Genomic DNA, 21,045 nt, shown 5'->3' on the forward strand with positions numbered 1-21,045 from the left:
CGGCACCGGAGCAGGTAGGAAAATATTTGATAATATCTTGGTAGCGCTGCGCAGAGAATTGACCTCCAGTGAAAGGCAACGAAGTGTAGATTAGCGGAGAAATACGTAAAGATGGCGTCTGAGCGTGTGCTACAAAAAAAAACCCACAAAAAAATGAAACGCTAGACAGCAAAGGTGCAAGTGATCAGGGCTTAAACAGTTAATAGGAACTAATTGACAGGAAATTGGAAACCCCCTTGCTACACGCCTCCTGAATTTACGCAAGCTAACATTAAAACAAGCAATGTAAAGCAGACAATAATAGGCTGCATTCAAAACAAACATCTGTTCAATTCGAGAAGAACAAAGTTCGCATCAGTAACAGAAGAATTTAAACAAATGTTTTTAAAAGAGCAAGAAAATGAAAATACAGGAAAAACACTTACTGACATAAACCTCAAGAGAATTTCACCAGCTACCTGAAAAAGACCTGGACATACACCTTTTGAATTTCATCTTGTCAGTAAAAAAAAAAAAAAAAAAAAAATGGGAACGACTTTAAACCAAGTTCTCTCCAAAGCCTAAGCATAACCTGCGCAGATATAACTATGAACGCAGTATTTTTTCACACAGACAAAGTAGCCGTACAAACACTGTTTAAGAAAGAAGGTGAGAAATATAGAATATATTGTGACAAATAGGCAGGTTTCGCAATGCTCATAAATATAGAAATAAGGGTTTTCTATTGTTTTGGCTATAGCGAAAATAGTGGGTATTTGTCACCTCAGTTTTGAAAAGGGTTTATTAAAAAAAGTTTTTTTTTTTTTAAAGCAAATGGTTTTTACACAGTGGTAAATAACTAAAAGTTAAAATGTAAACCACTGAGAATGGCATACAGATCCAGTAGAAGAAACTTAGGAATCATCTGATCACGTACGGCGGGAATTATGGGGGATATAAGGAAACGGAGTTTAGCAGCAGGGTGTTGTGTAGTATAATGGTAATGGTGGTGTTTGTGTTACAAACAAAGCATGTGAGCTGAACCTTGGAATCTTGAACCAACAGCTTCTGTGGATTAAGATTGTCTGTTGTGTGTTGCACTTGAGAATCGGAAGAAAAAGGAAAAGTGAAAGAGAATGTTTGGAGAAATAGCGGAGAGGGACACTGAGCAGAATCAATTAGTACAACTGTCTACTATTATAAATCACATATGAGAAATCAGCCAATCACAGAGCAACATTTCCAAACATTGTATAGAATGATCAGTACTTTGTAAATAAAACACTCCTAAATAAAATCATAGCAAAATGGAAAATCCTGTTATTAACTTCGAGCTTTGGTTTAATTTGGAAAAGTAATTGGGACATATTATGTACCGATTGATGTAACTTAAAAAAAAGGATGGTGAGTAAGTAGATTCAAGAAAATGCACAGAGTCCTTTTCTTCAATCAGTTGTTAGGTTTATTGATGGTCCCAGGTACAGGACAAACAGAATACTCGTTCTTACAATTTTCTGTATATTTTTACCATATACTATAAGTATTTAATTTAGTTTGTGTGCGTCTGTGTGTGTGTGTGTGTGTGTGTGTGTCTGCATGTGTAGTCTTACGTGACAACCTCTGAACTCAGTGCATTCTTCAAACCCCTGGCGCCCCAAAAGGTCCATACATCTAGGTTTTGTCATCTTCCTTGTTCATATTTCTCCGTTTTGCTTGAGACCCTTTGAGTGCAGTGGCATTATCTCTTATTCTCCCTGAAAACCTTTGGGTCCAATGCCAGTCCCTGGGAGCCTTTTAGCCCCTTTATGCTTTGTATTCCAAAAGTCTTAGAGCCTGGCCCCTTCTGGTCCACAGCATTGTTATCTTGTTAGCTAGAAGCTTGTAGACGCAAGGTCTCTATCAATTGTTAGCAGTACATGCAATTTGAACCAAACAGTCTGCTTCTCTTTTCAGAAAAGAACACCAGTATAGCTTTGCCAGTCCACATGCGTAGCAAATTGTTAATCAATTCTCGATCCATGTTTTCCAACACTGATGTCACTGGCCGTGAATATGTCACTCAAACATCAGCATTACAGACCAAAAGTCACCAAGGTGTTCTAAAGACAGTCCCAATATCACGAATGTACTGACAGCCAGATTTAAAAAATTGGGGGTTGAATGGGGGTTGAGTGTTATATTTAACGAAAGTAAAAGTTATTTTCACTGTAAAGGTGTTTGTGTGTCTAATCCTTGTGATTTATAATACGTTAATGTGTTGTGTGAAGGGTATCTCTTGTTGTTTAAGAGACATCATTTCGCACAGTTTGTTGACAAATGACATTGCTTACACAATAAGAGACACCCTTCACACGATGTATTAACCTATACAGTGAACCAACAGTGAAAGTTTGTCTGTGTGATGAAGATTCCAAACTCCCGTTTCATTAATATAGTGTGTGCTACGCAGTAGCGGCTGCAGGATTTAATTCCTGGTTGGACCACAAATTTTCACAGACGGGCCGTTTCTGACTTAATGACGTAAACGTAATGACGGAATTACTAATATGTGTGCTGAGGACACTCTACCAGTGGTCCTGAAAGAGGTACCCGCGGGCACGAAGCCAAGCCATCGTGCCGTGGCAGCTGTTCTTAAATTATGGTTTGTGAACATGTTTCGGCCGGATCGTAGCATGGGAAAATAAATAAAGCTTTAAACACGTTTTCCAACAAAAGCTCCTCAGCAGTCTTTTGACATTACTGCTCGCTTATGCTGTGCTTGTACGTACTCGACATATTTTCCCGAAGGGCCTCTGTGATGCGATCATCCAATTGAATATCTGCATTTTCTCTGCAGTAGCCCAGTCATAAGTTAGCTGGGTGGGACATAAACTGTGTTTGTTTCAATTGCAGGTACTGATAGTAAGTTTAACCATTAGAAGAGTCAAATTTCTGCCAAGTTTTACACAGCTGTCCAATCATATAAGCAAGCAGAGGCCGTTCAAGAAAATTAAAGGCAATGGGAAAGTGACAGATCTGACAGCTGTCCAATCATTTGTGAGCAGAGGCAGGGTAATAAGAACATAAGAACATAAGAAAGTTTACAAACGAGAGGAGGCTATCTGGCCCATCTTGCTCGTTTTGTTGTTAGTAGCTTATTGATCCCAGAATCTCATCAAGCAGCTTCTTGAAGGATCCCAGGGTGTCAGCTTCAACAACATTACTGGGGAGTTGATTCCAGACCCTCACAATTCTCTGTGTAAAAAAGTGCCTCCTATTTTCTGTTCTGAATGCCCCTTTGTCTAATCTCCATTTGTGACCCCTGGTCCTTGTTTCTTTTTTCAGGCTGAAAAAGTCCCTTGGGTCGACACTGTCAATACCTTTTAGAATTTTGAATGTTGAATTAGGTCGCCACGCAGTCTTCTTTGTTCAAGACTGAACAGATTCAATTCTTTTAGCCTGTCTGCATACGACACGCCTTTTAAACGTGGAATAATTCTGGTCGCTCTTCTTTGCACTCTTTCTAGAGCAGCAATATCTTTTTTATAGCGAGGTGACCAGAACTGAACACAATATTCAAGATGAGGTCTTACTAATGTATTGAACAGTTTGAACATTACTTCCCTTGATTTAAATTCAACACTTTTCACAATGTATCCAATGTAATGCGTAAGACACAAATGTAGCTATGGTTTACTGCAAAGTTGGCTAAACGTTCTGTATTATTATATTTCTTAGCAGACACCTTTATCCATGGCGACTTACAATTGTTACAAGATATCACATTATTTTTTACATACAATTACCCATTTATACAGCTGTGTTTTTACTGGCGCAATCTAGGTAAAGTACCTTGCTCAAGGGTACAACAGCAGTGTCCCTGCCTCGACCCAGAGTCCAGAGCCCTAATCATTACTCCACACTGCTGCCCTGTATAGGTAATTAGATAGCTAATTGCAAATGTAAAAAATAACTAAACAGCAACTGCACAAGTTGGTTGCTTGCGTACCTTGCAATGAAAGAAAAGTTCCTGTATGTATGCTGCTGACGCGCTGTAATTTCGATATTATAGTATTAAAGACGTAAGAGCTCATATCTCAGCCGTCCAATCACCAGTCTTTTTTTTCATAACCATGACAACGGGACTGGGGTGGGTGGGACGGATATATATTTTTAAACCACAAGGATGAGCTAGACTTGCCGCAGCGGATTACATTCTGATATGGTTTGGTATGAAATGTTTTTAATTGTCAATCGCTCCGTAACTGGATGGGCCTGTGAGCAACATGGGTGGGCTCAGGCCCCATAGGCCCAAGCGTAGTGCCGCCCCTGGTTCTACATGTTTTATATTTGGGAAAACCATGTGAATTTAGGGACAGTTATTTTGGCTGATTTCAATACACGAAAACGAACATTGTGAAACGTTGTTATTCGTGACTGTTTATGGGGAAAATTGACTCAAGCCAAACGTGTGGGAGAATGCTAATTTATTAAAGGACAGTATGTTTAATTTATGACGATTGGTAATTGTGCCCACTATGTTCTGTCCCTTAAAATTTTTATGTTGGCTTGCCTTTAAACGTGAGCAGCAGACGGCGAGCAAGAGTCACAAAGAAAAAGGCACGCCAAGTCACAGACGCAGTGAGAGACAGTCACAGACATAGAGAGAGAGCAGAGAGACGGAGAAAACTTGTGAACTGTCATGGCGGCATGCATAGAGACAAGTGGCTTTTAGTTTTATTTTTCAGTAGTGTAGAAGTTAAAATTAGTAAATTGGATAAGCTGGACTGAGCCATTGCACCAATGGCCCCCTGAAATTAAAAAAAATGTCCCGCTGAATTTCTCTTAACGCACCCATGTGTCCCCCATCCCAGAAGCAATATCAATAAACAGTATAATAAATCACACAGTTTAGGATTAGACACACATCTTTACAGAGAAAAAAAAAAAAACTTTTATTTTCATTAGATATAACATTCAACCCCCTCTTCTCCCTGTCTAAAAATGGTTTGGTCCAGGATCGATCATAACTGACTGTAACTTAACCAAACTATTTATTAAAAACAAATGTACATTCTGTAAAGCTTACACCACTAGTATTTAAGTGTCCTGAAGCGTCGTTAGTAACTGAAGAGTTGAAACAATTGCTCTGATTTGATGTAGGAAAGCTATTACTATCATAGGTGTTACAGCCAGGGGGGGACATGTCCCTAAAAAGACTTTGAGTGAAGAAATGTATTTATTTCCCTTTTTTGCATTGCATCCGTGTTTATCACATAATACGTGAGACTGAGTTCACTCTTGTGTCCAGAAACTAAAATAATGTGCCTGTCTTCAACTCCAGCATCACTTCACATGGAATTTGAAAAAGTCTTGGCTGTCTGGGTGAAGCTTGGAAACGTACAGCTTAAAGCTTCTTACAGGACCATTTTCGAAATCTGGCTGTGAGTGCATGTTATTGGGTATTTAGACCACCTTGGTGATTTTTGGTCTGCAATGCTGATGTTTGAGGGACATATTCACAGCCAGTGCCATTGGTAAGTACAACAAAGTTACTTTTACAGAAATTTAACAGTGTTTTAGTCTCCTTGTCTATGAATGAATAACCTTACTTGAACCATACTTCAAGAGTGTCGGTTAATCCAGTGCTCAAGTGACCCACAAAAAAAAAAGTGTTGGCGTCATGGGAAATAAGTTAGCGTTTGCCTTTTTGAGTCCTTCTGTGCATGCTTGAATCTTAGAGCTTAAATGCAAGCCGTCAACTTTCTGTCTGTGTAGTTTTATTCAGAACAGACTGTTATTGCAGTGTTTCCAATGTGTCTAGTAAATTGTTTTATCCTTAATGTTGTCAGGATTTTTATTAAAAGCTAAAGTATGTGGAAAACATCGGAAACACGTTGATGTAATATTAATAACATGTTTTTCATATTATTTAATAATAAGTTAACTTACATAGGCTACATAGTTTACAAAGTTTACGTTTAATCGCTGACTACTTAATAATACTTGTAAAGTTTCATTCCCAGTTTACAAAGACGTGGCAAACTCTCACTAGAGTTGTCATTTTAAATTTATAATCGCCGCAGATATTTATATTAGGTTTTTTTTGTACAAATAATACAGCAAAAGACAAATAAATACATGCATAATGTGTATGTGTTTACATACTGTATCAGAAAACGTTATTCATTGGTCTTGCGATTTATTTTGATGTGCAATTATATACTGAGGTCATAAGATAGTGTTAAAAGCTATCAGCCAGTTTTGAAATTTCGGTCAAGTATCAGACCCTTATCTTGCAATCAGATGCTTAATTTGTAGATAGTGTCCCTGTTTCAAGCAGTGAAATTCTTCACTCCGACAGATTTAGAACTGCACTAGAATAAAACAAGCGATGAAATATACTTTCATACATTTTCAAAAATAATGAAAAATGTAATATTTAATAAGTATCAAATAAATCTCACTAATAGCTTATTGTAACAGTCAAAGGACGATTCCATGTTTAAATTATTGAGAACAGATATTTTTTGCTCAAAAATTACACCAGCACTAATTACCTATTGTGCAGGGCAATTGCCCTGCCACACTTCCGCTAGCTCGTTTGTAGGTCTAAAGGGGCAGATCAGAGAGAACAACAAAGCATTAATTTATAGGCCCAGCAATCCCCCCCCCCCCCCCCCCCCAAGGCCCACCTCCCAGCCACTCAGAGAGAGGGAAGGCCCACACACCCCCTTCCCCACCTCTCTGTGTCACTGCCATGACTGACAGGCGGATTCCATGGGGTTGCTGCCCTTTTCCTGCAGTATCTTGCATGTGTCAGACAGGCAGACCAGGTCTCCCCTGTTACAGGGTCCGTAAAATAAGAAATATGCAAATTGTTTAGCCATGTGTTCAGCAAACTTTAATATTGCTGGGAAATAATGTTTTCTATAAAAGTGTATTTATACTTCCCTGTGAGGGGAAAGATTAATTAGTTTATTGTTGTTCAGTGTGTTGGTAATTAGGTGCAATAAATGTTACAGTGCAATATCAAGCTTGCTTTCTTCTCTTTTCTTTTGTGGGGGTCAAATTTCTCTATGCTCAATCATTTTGTAGTGGTGATTGTTCCCTGGCTTAGGATAGGATCTAGTAGGGTTAACTTGTTTTATGTTGGTTTAATACTATGTCCTAGTGATGGTTTTGGTGAAAACTAATGTTAACAAAATGCCCCAAAAACTTTAATAAAGAAAATTAGGCTGCAGCTCCCAGATCCATGTTTAACAGTCTGGCAAACACACAGAGACATGTTTAAACAAAACAAACACTTCACTCATGTTCTGAACAGTCCTTGTTTCCTCCCATCAACCACAACAAAGGAATTGATTACAGCGGCACATCCCTCTAAAGTACCCTCAGCCCTGCCCTCTCCGGTAGCTAGTTCAATCACGTCTCCTCCAATTCATGACTGAAACTTCGCTCACTGTACTAGTACGATGACTCCTGGTACCGTGATACCATCCCTTTCCTGAATGGCTGCCTTCGAGCTGCCCCTGGTATGAACTGCCCAACCATTCAGTACAAGCCCTTGTCCTGTTGTACAGTGCTCTCACAGGTTTAGAGGGACATTATTGATTTGGATTCATTTGTCACAGGGAGGCACCATCTCTCAGTGCTTTTAAAGTAAGATTAGATACAACTTTTTATAATTTAGCTTATGTATTTGTGACAGGGTACACCTCGCCCCATGTGTATTTTGTTTACTTTGTATTTGTGTTGTGTTATTATGATTTAAATGTTATTGTGCAGTGGTGTTTTAGGTCGGCAAAAGGGTTAATTGCCTCCAGTGCCAAATCACTTCACGTGTAGAATGTGCCTGAATCTGACTGAATGATTAACAAGCAATTGAGCTCAGGCACAGCTGCACAAGAGAGTCAGGAACCTCTCAGTCTGGATTGAGTGTTCAGGGTGTAAGAACGAGGGAGACATGAGTGAAAAGAAATATAACAATTGCTACTCGTGCTGGATTTGGACCAGCGCGATACTTGATTTTCACAGTGTTTTGTATTGTCTGTCTTTTTTGTGTTTTAAACCTTTTATTTGTGTTCTTTCGGCTCCACTCTGAGCGGTGGGATATGTGACAGAGAGCGAATTAATCAGAATCAACAATCTCCCTCTTGACCTGTGAGGGCGCTGTACAACAGGAACTGTGTGCCTCATACTGAATGGTTGTGCAGTTCATTCCAGGGGCAATCGGAAGCCCGGGGGGGGGGGGGGGGGCGACGTCACGGTACCAGGAGTCCTCGCCTCAAAGTTTCATTCATGAATTGGAGGAGACGTGATTGAACTAGCTATCGGAGAGGGCAGGGCTTAGGATACTTTAGGTGGACGTGATGCTGTATTTGGCTCCTTTGTTGTGGTTAATGGGAGGAAACGAGGATGATTAAACCATGAGTGAAGTGTTGCTTTTGCTTAAATGTGTGTTTAACTTCACCAGACGTCTAAATACGGATCTGGGAGTTGCCGCTTTACACCAGTGATACACCCGGACTGCACTGCACCTGAACACACCCCAGCACCACTGTTTCCAGCACCGCATATGAACACACCCCAACACCACTGTTTCCAGCACCGCACCTGAACACACCCCAGCACCACTGTTTCCGGCAACGGACCTGAACACACACCAGCACCACTGTTTCCAGCACCGCACCTGAACACACCCCGGCACCACTGTTTCCAGCAACGGACCTGAACACACCCCAGCACCACTGTTTCCACAATGTCATACCAACATTGAAACTCCATCTAAAACTGCAATTGGCATGCTGGATTGTGTGATATTTGCAACATAGATATTTAGAATTATATAAACCATTAATTTTTTTAAAAACATATCACAATTAAAATGTGTATCACAAAATATTTCCTGACAGAGGCAGCTGCGTCTGAGTAACTTATTGATTCATTATTTGTAGTGTTTTGCCTATTTTTCAGTGATAACATTTAATTGGCTATTTTCATAAAAATATAATTTTCATAAAGTAGTGTTTTTATCATTATAATACTCAAGAGTAAGCAAAACTATATTTGGGGAATTATGTATTCCCCAACAAGCTCAGACCCGGCCCTTGGCTTTATGGTCATCATCTGATGTGACCCAGTGTGGAAAATAATTTGGGACCACTGGTCTAGGTTATTTGAATATGTTTGGTGTTGATTGAGAGGGGGTGGTACTAATGGGCATAAGATGGCAGAATGGCTAAGTGAGCTGCAGACAGCACAGGAGTTGACTTGAAGACCTGAGAAAACTCAGTTGAACAAGTAATTGATTTGAGCCCAGTTGATGATAATGTTGTCTTTAGAAAGTACTGCAGCAGCTTTGGCAGAGAAGGCGCTCTGGTATTTCAGTTGTTTTTTAATGTGACAGATACTTCTCCACAATCTACTGTGTAATGATTAATTGCATCAGTGGAGGAGATGAGAGAAATTAAATTAACATCCTTACCTTTCAGGATTTGTTTCTTCAGATTGGGTGAAAGGGAGTGGATTCTTGTTACAGTAAAACCGGAAGAGGAGTTACTTTTAGCAGAGTGAAGTCGGAGGTGTCAAGATGAGCCTGCACATTACGTGCTGGTTTCCCTGCCTTGGAGAATGAGAAGAATGGGAGTTACTTCAAACCTATACAGCATATTAATTCCATCACTGTTTTTACATTGTAAATATGTAATTATGTGGAAACATAAACCCACGATTGATCATCTTAACTGGTTAAAGTTCCTTGTGCTATGGTACATAGCACAAGCACTGTTTGCTCAGTAATTGGCTCTTCTAATTTTCATTCAGGGTTGATTTTTAAATGGCTGACATTAACTTACAAAGTGGTTTTGGAGCTTAACAATTGACAATTTCATAATAATAATAATAATATTTGTATACTACGGTACATCTTTAGTGTTACCTGGATTTTACTATTTACATTGTAACTACAGTTATATTATAGTAAGTGCAGTTTAATTGTAAATGTGCTTAATATGAGAACATTGATTATAATTACATGTAGTTCCTCAGATGGAATCTGTCTGTGCTATCTCTATATTTTGTCTTGTTATCTACAGTGCCCATGCATATGTTTTTATACGTTTACTGTTATCTATTGTTTTGGTCTTTTCAGGAATCTCAGTAAGTGTGTCTACCTTCAGCCTGGTGGCTATAGCCATTGAGCGGTACAGTGCTATCTGTAACCCCCTCAAGTCTCGGGCATGGCAGACCCGTTCTCATGCCTACCGTGTCATTGCCTCCACCTGGATCCTGTCTCTGATCATCATGATCCCATACCCTGTCTTCAGCACCCTGATGGCATTCCCCAAGGCCAACAACTCCACTGGGCACAACTGCCGCCTCATGTGGCCCAAGGATCAGGTGCAACAGGCCTGGTAAGACCAGCAGTATTACACTGCTCCTCAAAGTTTAGGGACTGTCTTAAGTAAACTTTATTTTTTATTGCTATCTCAGTCATAACATTGATTTCATATTCCTGATGATTAACCCTTTGCAGTCAATTTATTCAGCGCTTGTCAGGCACGTCAGGTCCAATTTATTTTCACATGGCTGTTTATTTTACACGTGTTTAAAATATATGAATATATGAATGCACTGAATCGCATAAGGACAATCTGTACTGTATCTCCAGCCAAACCCCACTCCTTGTTCGCTGTATTTTTCACATACCTCTTTATAGACGGGCATACTGATAAATCCTCTCCTGATCACTCGTTTTATCACCAAGCTCCTCAATAATGCAATCCAAGGCATTATTTTATTACTATAACATCTCAAAAAACTCTGCAAATGTCTGTGGTATTCTTAGAGCGCTGGATACAGAAGCAGCTATCTCCTTTGTTTATGTCCGTGCTATCTCTGTAGTGCATGGGGCTATGAGATTCAGACTTTTTTTTCAGCTTCATTCGGCTCCTATCGGTTTCACTCGGCCATTGAAAGGTTTTCTCTGCTTTTTCCGCAGAAAAAACAACTAGAGATCTGTGCTTTTTGACCCTGTCCGACATCGGACTGCAAAGGGAAAATTGTAATGTTAGACCTGGTCCGACATAGGACCGCAAAGAGTTAAGGCCCTGTGTAAATCGTGATTTCTTCAATATTCTTAAGAAGTAATTTATATTTCATACATAAAAATATAACATAAACTAAATTGTACAGCTCTGTTGTTAAGTGTCTGCATGTACTATTCGACATGCACATAGTGCTGTGCAAGGATTATGTCATGTTCGGCATGTGACTATATGCAATCTAGGTGAGAAATTAAAATAATGGAGGTAAGCTCTCCTGTACGTCCTGCAACGTTACTGTAGATCACTGCCGAAACTCCTATGCATGCATTTAGATTCAAGTATTCACATAAAGAGAAATCCAAATACTGAATACTTAAAGTTACCAAGTATCACAAGCAGGAGATTATGGAATTGGTAAAACAGTGGTTGCTTGTCAGTGGTCACTGACGAGTCAACTGATGCCCAAGATCAGTATGTATTACACGTTGTATTTGTCTTGCAAGGCCCAAATGGTGAACATGCATCTGACATAGAACTGAAAGCTGTGCTCGCAGATACACTTTACCTACAGGCTGTTAATTACACCACTTCACAAGCTCTTGTAAAGTGCTTGAATAAGTATGATGTTGATTTTCAATGCATTTATCTCTGACAGTGTATCCTACATGTCAAAACCTTACAATCAAGTGCATAAGGGACTACTGCCTAACTCGGTTCATCTTACATGCAATGCACACGTTAGTGATATCTGGAGGACCACTTTTCCAGAAGTTAATAAGCTAATAGCAACAGTGTAATAGTTTTGGTTTTCCTCCATTTGATTGTAAGAAATTTTGAAACACCTTTGTTTAAAGTTTGGAAAAAAACAAACCATGGAACAGCCCAGAATGCTGTTTTGGAGAAAGTTCAAGCAATATTCTCAGGAATAAATTTTTTCTTGCAATATATTCTCAGGAATTTCTCTCTTCTTGCAATATATTCTCCAGAATGTCTCTCTTCTTTCAATATATTCTCCAGAATGTCTCTTTTCTTGCAATATATTCTCTGAAATGTCTCTTCTTGCAATGTAGTCTCTGAAATGTCTATTTTCTTGCAATATATTCTCCAGAATGTCTCTTGTCTTGCCATATATTCTCCAGAATGTCTCTTTTCTTTGAATATATTCTCAGGAATTTCTCTCTTCTTGCAAAGGTTTTCAAACATTGTCCGAGCAGAAAACTGTGTTTTAAAGAGCATCTACAAAATGCAGTCCAAGCTGCAGGTTCAAATATTCCTATAAAATTGACCCCTGAACCACTTGGGACAAGATGGGGAATGGGGGTTTAGGTCAATTTCCGCAGCTAACCGAGCACCAGCGACCCCTGTAGTCTGTCCAAACACCTGCGGGCTTGCATGTAAGAACTGTTGGGTGGCTGCATGGTGAGTCTGCAGTGTGAAAAAAAGTGGTCGGCTGATGGCACACACTTCAGAGGACAGCGTGTGTTCGTCTTCACCCTCCCAAGTCAGTGCAGGGGTGGTAGCATTGAGCTGAGCCTAAAAATAATTGGACATATGAAATTGGGAGAAAATAAAAAAATTGGCAATGACTAAATTAAAAAAAAAATATGAACAGAAATAAATTAGATAAATGCAGAGTTTTGCTGTAAATTGTTCACTCTTTAAAATAAAACAGTTTAATGTTAGTTTTGAATCAGTGTGACAGAGACAGAATGATTCATCGTGATACATCTCTCTCCCAACCTGTGAGGGTGCTGTGTAAAAGGAACAGAGTTCCCTAGACTGTATGACCAGACAATTCTTTCCCAGGGTTAGGTTTAAGTCGGCCATCTAGAAATGGGGCAAAGCTACGGTACACTAAATCATCGACCTGGAAGGGAAATGATGTGGCTGCTGCATATTGGAGGAGTGACTGCAAGCATTAACCAAGGGGTCATGATTGACGGTATATAAGGGGACGTAGCGAGGTGATCTGTTCCTTTGTTATGGTTAACGCTAAACCAGAAGGAGACCCATACTATAATCTAGTGTTATGTTTGTTTGGTCATGTCTAAAAACTGTTTGTTTGTTACTATAGCCCATGAGCCAGGACCCCAAATTTTGGCCATCAGTACCACCCTGGGGGACGAAGTCTCATTATAATTTTTGAAAATAGGTGACAGCATTGCATAACTCTTTGCCAAATCTGTTTTATCACCACATTTCCACATTTTTAACCACACCCCAAATTTGCCAGCAGCCAGAATTCTGCAATTATACTGCAGGGTCTTTATATCAAACTCATATCAAATCTTCATTTTTTAAGTTAGGTCATTGAAATTAAGAGCTAAGATAGTCAAATGCCTGCAGTTACCATTACACCAAACAGGATTTAATTATTTTCACTGGTTTGCCATTGGCAGCCTCTCTACCATATTTTACATTAAATACAATTTATGAAGACTTGTTTTTTCACAAACAACTAATATAAAGTTTAATCTACATATCTCAACTCCTTTGATAAGATGTTCTTAATGCACTTTTATAGTGAGTAATGTATCAGGCTCAATTTAAGACCTTGTGTAGCTTTATATGTGCTGTTTTAATGTGTTTGTGATAGGAAAATGTACCCCTACTCCCCTACTACAGGTTGTCCTGGAAGAAAACTTGATTCCTTCTGCTCTGACAATGTTCCCCAACTCTGAGGATTGGTTTTTCCAGCAGGACAATGCTTCATGCCACACAGCCAGGTCAATCAAGGTGTGGATGGAGGACCACCAGATCAAGACCCTGTCATGGCCAGCCTAATCTCCAGAACCGAACCCCATTGAAAACCTCTGGAATGTGATCAAGAGGAAGATGGATGGTCACAAGCCATCAAACAAAGCCGAGCTGCTTGAATTTTTGCACCAGGAGTGGCATAAAGTCACCCAACATCAATGTGAAAGACTGGTGGAGAGCATGCCAAGACGTATGAAAGCTGTGCTTGAAAATCAGGGTTATTACACCAAATATTGATTTCTGAACTCTTCCTAAGTTAAAACATTAGTATGAATCTGAACTTATTTTCTTTGCATTATTCGAGGTCTGACAACACTGCATCTTTTTTGTTATTTTGACCAGTTGTCATTTTCTGCAAATAAATGCTATAAATGACAATATTTTTATTTGGAATTCGGGAGAAATGTTGTCAGTAGTTTACAGAATAAAACAAAAATGTTCATTTTACCCAAACACATACCTATAAATAGTAAAACCAGAGAAACTGATAATTTTGCAGTGGTCTCTTATTTTTTTCCAGAGCTGTATATATATATATATATATATATATATATATATATATATATATATATATATATATATATATATATATATATATATATACCACAGTACTGTGTCAGTACAGTACTGTGCAAAAGTTTTAGGCAGATGTGAAAAAATGCTGTAAAGTAAGAATGCTTTCAAAAATAGACATGCTAATAGTTTATATTTATCAATTAACAAAATGCAAAGTGAGTGAAACATCTAAATCAAATCCATATTTAGTGTGACCACCCTTTGCCTTCAAAACAGCATTAATTCTTCTAGGTACACTTGCACACAGTTTTTGAAGGAACTCGGCAGGTGGGTTGGCCCAATCATCTTGGAGAACTAACCACAGCTCTTCTGTGGATTTAGGCAGCCTCAGTTGCTTCTCTCTCTTCCTGTAATCCCAGACAGACTCGATGATGTTGAGATCAGGGCACTTTTGCACAGTACTGTGTGTGTGTGTGTGTGTGTGTGTGTGTGTGTGTGTATATATATATATATATATATATATATATATATATATATATATATATATATATATATATATATATATATATACCTTCTGACTGCGTATAATGATGCTGGCTTGCCCCCACCAGGTAGGGCAGCCACACACTCCACTAGAGGATGGCTACATCTTGGACACAGTGTTCATATGCTGCCGTTCCTTCTCCCTCGCAACAGCTTTGGTATACATTATCCCATACCTATGTGTTTCCTTCTCCCTCGGAACCTTTGGTATACATTATCCCATAAGTAATGTTCTAAGTCTGCTACCTTTAATCAACCAACTCTGCTACCTTTAATCAACCAACTCTTCTTCCAGCCTTATGTTTTCAAAAGTCTAGCATGGGACAACCTTGATAGGCTGGAAGAGACTCTGACTGGCAAGGGGACCACTCATTGAGTGAATGGTATTGCCATACAGGCCAAAGTCTGTGGACCACATCTCCAAAGGCTCCTCTCCCCAGCAATGAGTAACAAAAGCAATGACTTGTGACCACTGCAAATGAAGAACTGGCAGTTTATGTTGCTGTTGAGAGGGTTGGCCCACAGCCACTAACAGCCACTGCAACCATACTTGAATGCAAAGAGAAAGCTAGGGCTGCTCAGGACAAAAACCTTGCTACTGAGTTGACAACTGTGTCTGACATTTTGAACCAGTCAGAATTCATCAGGAAGGCCCTACAATTGCAGAAAATAATAGTGGTCATGGATCAAGCTCTGTATGCAAAAGCAGCAGAAATTGCCTGGAAGCACAAAGAAAGGTTTGCCAACATCATCCTTCAGTTGGGCACATTTCATACCATCTGCAGTGCCTTGTCAATTCTTGGAAAATGATTTCAGGATGCTGGCCTTCGTTATCTTTGCATTGAAGCAGGCATCATTGCATAAGGCTCAGTAACTGCAGTTCTTGAAGGCATGATGTATAATCGTGCAGTTTGTGTGCACAAGTGGATATGTGAAGCTATAATGAGACTGGCCTGGATAGAGTTCATCCCCTGGGTGGAGATGAACCAGAATGACAAGAAGCAAACAGTCTACTTATTTCTGAAAAAAGTGAATGACCTGGTAAAAAACCTGTGCCAAAGGAACCTTGAGAGCCTGCTGCAGAGTTCATCTTTTGCAGTGGTGCAAGACGTTTGGAAAAGATTCTTGGAGCATCTTTGTCATGACCATGGTGATCTGTCATCATTTTGGATGTCATATGTGGACATGGATAACTTGCTGACCTTGCTTTGTGCTGCCCAAGAAGGCAACTGCCAGTTACACCTCATTGCCATAAAATCCATGATCCCCTGGTGTTTTGCTTATGAAAAAGTTAACTATGCTATGTATATGCCAGCCTACTATGCCCAGATGACAATGCTTCCAGTTGAACACCCTCAGGTGCAAGAACATTTCATGAATGGATACTTTTTTGTTCACCTCTCTGGCAACAATCCTTTTGGATGCATTCCTGTTGACCAAATCACATAGGTCACAGTAAACAAAGAAACACAGACTCCAGGTGGTACAGCAAGGTTCAGTCTTAAACTAGGTGCTGTAGAGAGATATTACATCACAGCTGAACACAGGAGTGCCTTCCTGAGTCAGATGAAAGAAATGATGCAGAACACAAGCTCAGATCTTGATCATGCAGAGCTGTACAAACCAAGAATTGAAAAAGACGAGGAGGCAGTGTCAGCAGTAGTGAGTCTTCTTCAACGTTGGGTCAACCTGTTTGCTGTGAAACATGCTCTCGTTATAATCTCTACGGCAAAAGCAGCTCCTCAGAAAATAGCCTGTGACCTGATGAAGGCATATGAAGTAGGAGAGCTAAGTTATGCTGACTTCAGGACTGAGAGACTTGAGAGCAACCCACCGATGAAGAAATTCCTTGACCCCATGAAAAAGATCAAGCTAAAAACCTTCCGCAATATGTGCAAGAAGAAGGAGGTGACGAGCAATGGGAGAACAATCATTCTGAAAATAGACTGGGCACTTTTTGGTCGAACAAATGGCAGATGTACTCTCTCATCCTCTGGGACCTTTGTCATGGACATTGGCATCCCCAGAAGGGCTCCTTTGAAAGACCAGAAAAGCTGCTTTAGCCACATACTTGCAGAAAATATGTAGCACCAGTTGAAAAAATGCTTGACAATTCTTGTTCACTGGGTTAGGGGTGATCATTTCAACTTTGGTGAAGTAGCCATGTCTGTGGTGCTCATGGCTCTGATGGAAGGAAGTAGGAGTCATATGATTGATGTGGTGTTTGACACATACCAGGAGACATCTGTAAAGAACAGTGAAAGGACATTCGGAGAGGAAGAGCCTGGACTCCAGCTACAAAGCATCACAGCCTCACAAATGGTAAGTCAATGGAGAAAAAAACAAAACAAGCCTCATCTGAATTTTGGTGAATGAGTGGAAGGCGGCAGAGTACACTAAGAGACTTCAGGATAAGGTACTCTTTGTAACCTCTGAAGACAAATGCTACAAGATTACGTCTGAAGGTAGCCAGGAGGTGCCTGATCTCAAGAGTACACAAGAGGAAGATGATGGTCACTTGTTGCTACAATGCTGCTGAAGAAGGCTACCAAGCAATAACAATAAGCTCAGAAGACACTTATGTGTTCATCATGTGCTTGGGATTCCATGATTACATAAAGGGCCCCATTGTTCCAAAAATATGGCACTAAAGCATTCATAAGAGTCCTTGACATTGAGAAAATAGCATGTGCTGTTGGCACCAATGTTTGTCAGCCCCTCATAGGCCTGCATGCGCATATACAGGTTGCGACACAGTCAGCACATTTGCAGGCAAAGGGAAAGTGAGTGCCCTCAAGATCCTGAGTGCCAACAGAGAAGCACAAGAAGCATTCTCACAGTTGGGGCAGGAATTGGATCTGTCTGAGGAGCTGATGGACAAACTTGTGAAGTTCACATGTCTTCTCTATGCAGTCAAATCTGCTACAGTGAGAGTAAACAATTTGAAACATCACCTATTCTGTGCAAAGAAAGGTGAGATTGAGAGTCACCAACTGCACCCCCCCCCCCCCCTACAGAGACTGTTTAAAGAAATATATCCAGTGGGCCAATTACAAAGCAGCAATATGGAGGAGATGTCTGGAGAAGGACCCAGGGACACCTAGCCCTACAGGGAGAGGCTGGAAGTGTGAAAAACATTTTGGGGAACTGCAGCTGGCAGTAGACTGGATGGAAGGACAGCCTGTACCTCAGGCTGTGTTGGATCTACTGGCTGTAACTGTCCCAGGATCTACAAACGGCCAAAATGTGTCTGCTTAACAAATGCCCTCAAGTGCACTGATATGTGTAGAGTTTCTGACTCTGACAATCAGGCAACAGAAAAAGAAATGATAACAGTTCCTCCTCCGAAGAGCTCGATATTGAGGATGATTATGATTTCTAAGACATAGTATAACATATTGCAACTCATTCAAGTGTTTTTTGTTTTGGCTCCCCTTGTACTATATTTTCAGGATTTGAGTATAACCTGCAAACAGATGTCAATAAATTGTTTGTTCTTTTTCTAACTGTCCTTTCTTTACCAGTTTTTTGCCTTTTTCATTAAAAAAGAAAATGAGAGGGGTACATTTTCCTATTACAAATTGATTAATACAGAACCTAGAAAATTAAACGGTCCTAAATTGACCCTGATACATTACTCAATATTTTTGGCTTAATTTTTAGTAAAAACAAGTGTATAAATTGTATTTAATGTCAAATATGGTAGAGAGGCTGCCAATGGCAAACCAGTGAAAATAATTAAATCATGTTTGTTGTAATGGTAAGTGCAGGTGTATGACTATCTTAGCTCTTAATTTCAATGCCCTAACTTAAACAATGAAGATTTTATATGAGTTTGACATAAAGACCCTGCTGCACAATTGTAGAATTCTGGCTGTTGGCGAATTTGGGGTGTGGTTAAAATGTGGTGATAAAACAGATTTGGCAAAGAGTTATGCAATGCTATCACCTATTTACCATCTCTTGGGGTTTGTCTAGTGGCCTTTGTCCCCCCTGGGTTGTACCGACCAACCCCCCTGGCTCATGGACTACATTAGACGGCTAACACGATCCGAAGCAGTCGCTAAAGCCCAGCACTAAACCCGAACAACATTGCACTTGTGTCACGTTTACCTGTATTTGCACCACGAGCACTATAGCACTCACTGTGGACTTGTGATTGTGTTAGTGTTACGTGTGGGTGCTTAAATATCGGGACTACTATTTCGGAGCTAACCCATTGATTAATTAAACAGAGCAATACACAATCCATGGTGTATTGTCTGATATCATTGTTACTGTTTTGTCATCAGACTTTGGATTACAAAAATATAAACCTCCATTTCACCAGTACTTTGTTATCTGTCATTGTCTTAAGCACTCTACACCTGCACACTGCAAACCACTTTTCCACAATGAGCAAGCCTTTTTTATTATTTTTTAAATTTGGCCACTGGACATCTATGCTTTGAAGTGGAGATCAGCACGACTGGACAGCTATACTTTGAAGTGAAGATCAGCACGACTGGACATCTATACTTTGAAGTGAAGATCTGTCTAATCTGCAAGTGATGTCCAAGCTAAACATTCTATGTAAAGTACAGCCTCAGAGTTACGAACCTCTTGGGAATGGAGGTTGTTCGTAAGTCTGAAATGCCTGTACACTGAAAATTAGTTTTCAGTAGTTTTAATAAATGTGTACACTTGTTATCTACACCCTCAATTTGAAGAATAATACAAGGATACAGCACAGTAATGTAATACTCATGTTATGGTTCTAAAGTCTTTAAAACAGTACTAAAAATTGAAAAAAGGCTCAATTGAAATTGTAACTGTATCAAAAACACAGATTTAAACATCCAAGAAAACCTGGGATAACATTGTGCTTGTTTTTTAAACATAATGCATTTGCATCACCATTCTGAATACATTTGTTGGTACAGTAATTTTGCCTTCACCATGACCAGCATGCCGCTTATGTAGGAGCACCTATCTGGTTGCTTTGCCTGCATGGTTGAATGATTGCATGCTTTCGGTTGAAAGTGGGGATTCGCTCAGTTTGTAAGTTTGGGGGTTGTAACTCTGGGGTTCTATTGTATGCATCATTGTTTTAAAAAAAAAAAATTTGCACACAATTTATAAAATAGTTCCGTGCACATTCCGCTAAAATACAATAATTTACCTGTGACATATTATGTATAAGGTAACACTTTAAAAAAAATATGTAAATACAATAAAACGTGACACTGCGCCTTTTAATAACTGAAAATAGACTTACTATATTTAACTTTAGCAATGCACATACCAGTTGGATTTAGTAGGGTAAGGCATTTTAAAATTAAAATCCACACATTATTGGCTTTCCCACAGAATCTGTTAAAAATGCTTCAGTAGCAGGAATGTAGGCTTTATTCTGTTTACTGGAGCTGTTGATTCGCTAAAAGGAAACACTTAAACGAACACTGCGATTTTACCAATGAAAACAGCCTTCATTTACATAAATGTAGTGTAAGGTAGCAGAGAGAGGGTTGATTTTCCCTGCTTAAAAATATAGGCAAATGCATGTTTTGTTTAATTTAATTATATTATTTAATTGTATTTATTAATTGTTTTATTGTTAATTATCCCCTGCACCTGGAGGTAATTGTAAATTAGAACCAGATGCGGGTATTTAAAAGGTGCCGCCAGTCTGTTCAGGGCTGCTGCAGAGTGAAGAGCCTGGTTGTGTGTGCAACCTTGTGTGATAATTTGTGTTTTGCTTCTGGCAGGTAAACCGCTTAGCTGTCCTGCAAGTTACTCAGGGTCCTGCCAGTGTTAGTCAGTGCTCGAATAGAGCTAGGTTTTGTTTGCGGGTTTTTGTTTATTTTTGTTTTTTGTTATTAGAAGTAGTATCCTTGCTTATAAATATTCAATTTCTGTGTCCTGGGTCTGTTTTTAAAGGGTCAATGAACCATGGAGAGGGCAGTTCGTTTTACAACAGCTATTATGTGAATTTCAAAAATCCTGTAGACTCCATAGTATTTTGGAAATTCTATTTGCTGTTTCTTGAAAATTTAATTCAATGTATAAATTCAATGGAAATGAGTATAAATTCAATGGAACCTGTATATGCGCATTAAAAGAAAACATAGTGCATTCTAAAGGAATTAGGGTTCATTGGGAAGCAGAAGAAATGTTTGTTTTTTACAGCACATTGAAGAATTTGATGTGGCGACTGCAAAGTAGACTTCATATAAAAAAATAG

General features: G+C 39.4%; 1 protein-coding gene across 1 annotated transcript in view; it reads left to right on the forward strand.

Moving 5' to 3' along the window:
• The window catches only part of LOC121321034 (cholecystokinin receptor-like), a 79,218-nt gene that overhangs the window by 47,674 nt on the left and 10,499 nt on the right, over positions 1–21,045 (forward strand). The window contains exon 3 of the mRNA XM_041259943.1: positions 10,112–10,373. Within this exon, the coding sequence (XP_041115877.1) occupies positions 10,112–10,373 (262 nt within the window). The remainder of the gene's footprint in view (positions 1–10,111; positions 10,374–21,045) is intronic.

The sequence above is a fragment of the Polyodon spathula genome, chromosome 9 (assembly GCF_017654505.1).
Source record: "Polyodon spathula isolate WHYD16114869_AA chromosome 9, ASM1765450v1, whole genome shotgun sequence".
In the NCBI taxonomy this organism is placed as follows: domain Eukaryota; kingdom Metazoa; phylum Chordata; class Actinopteri; order Acipenseriformes; family Polyodontidae; genus Polyodon; species Polyodon spathula.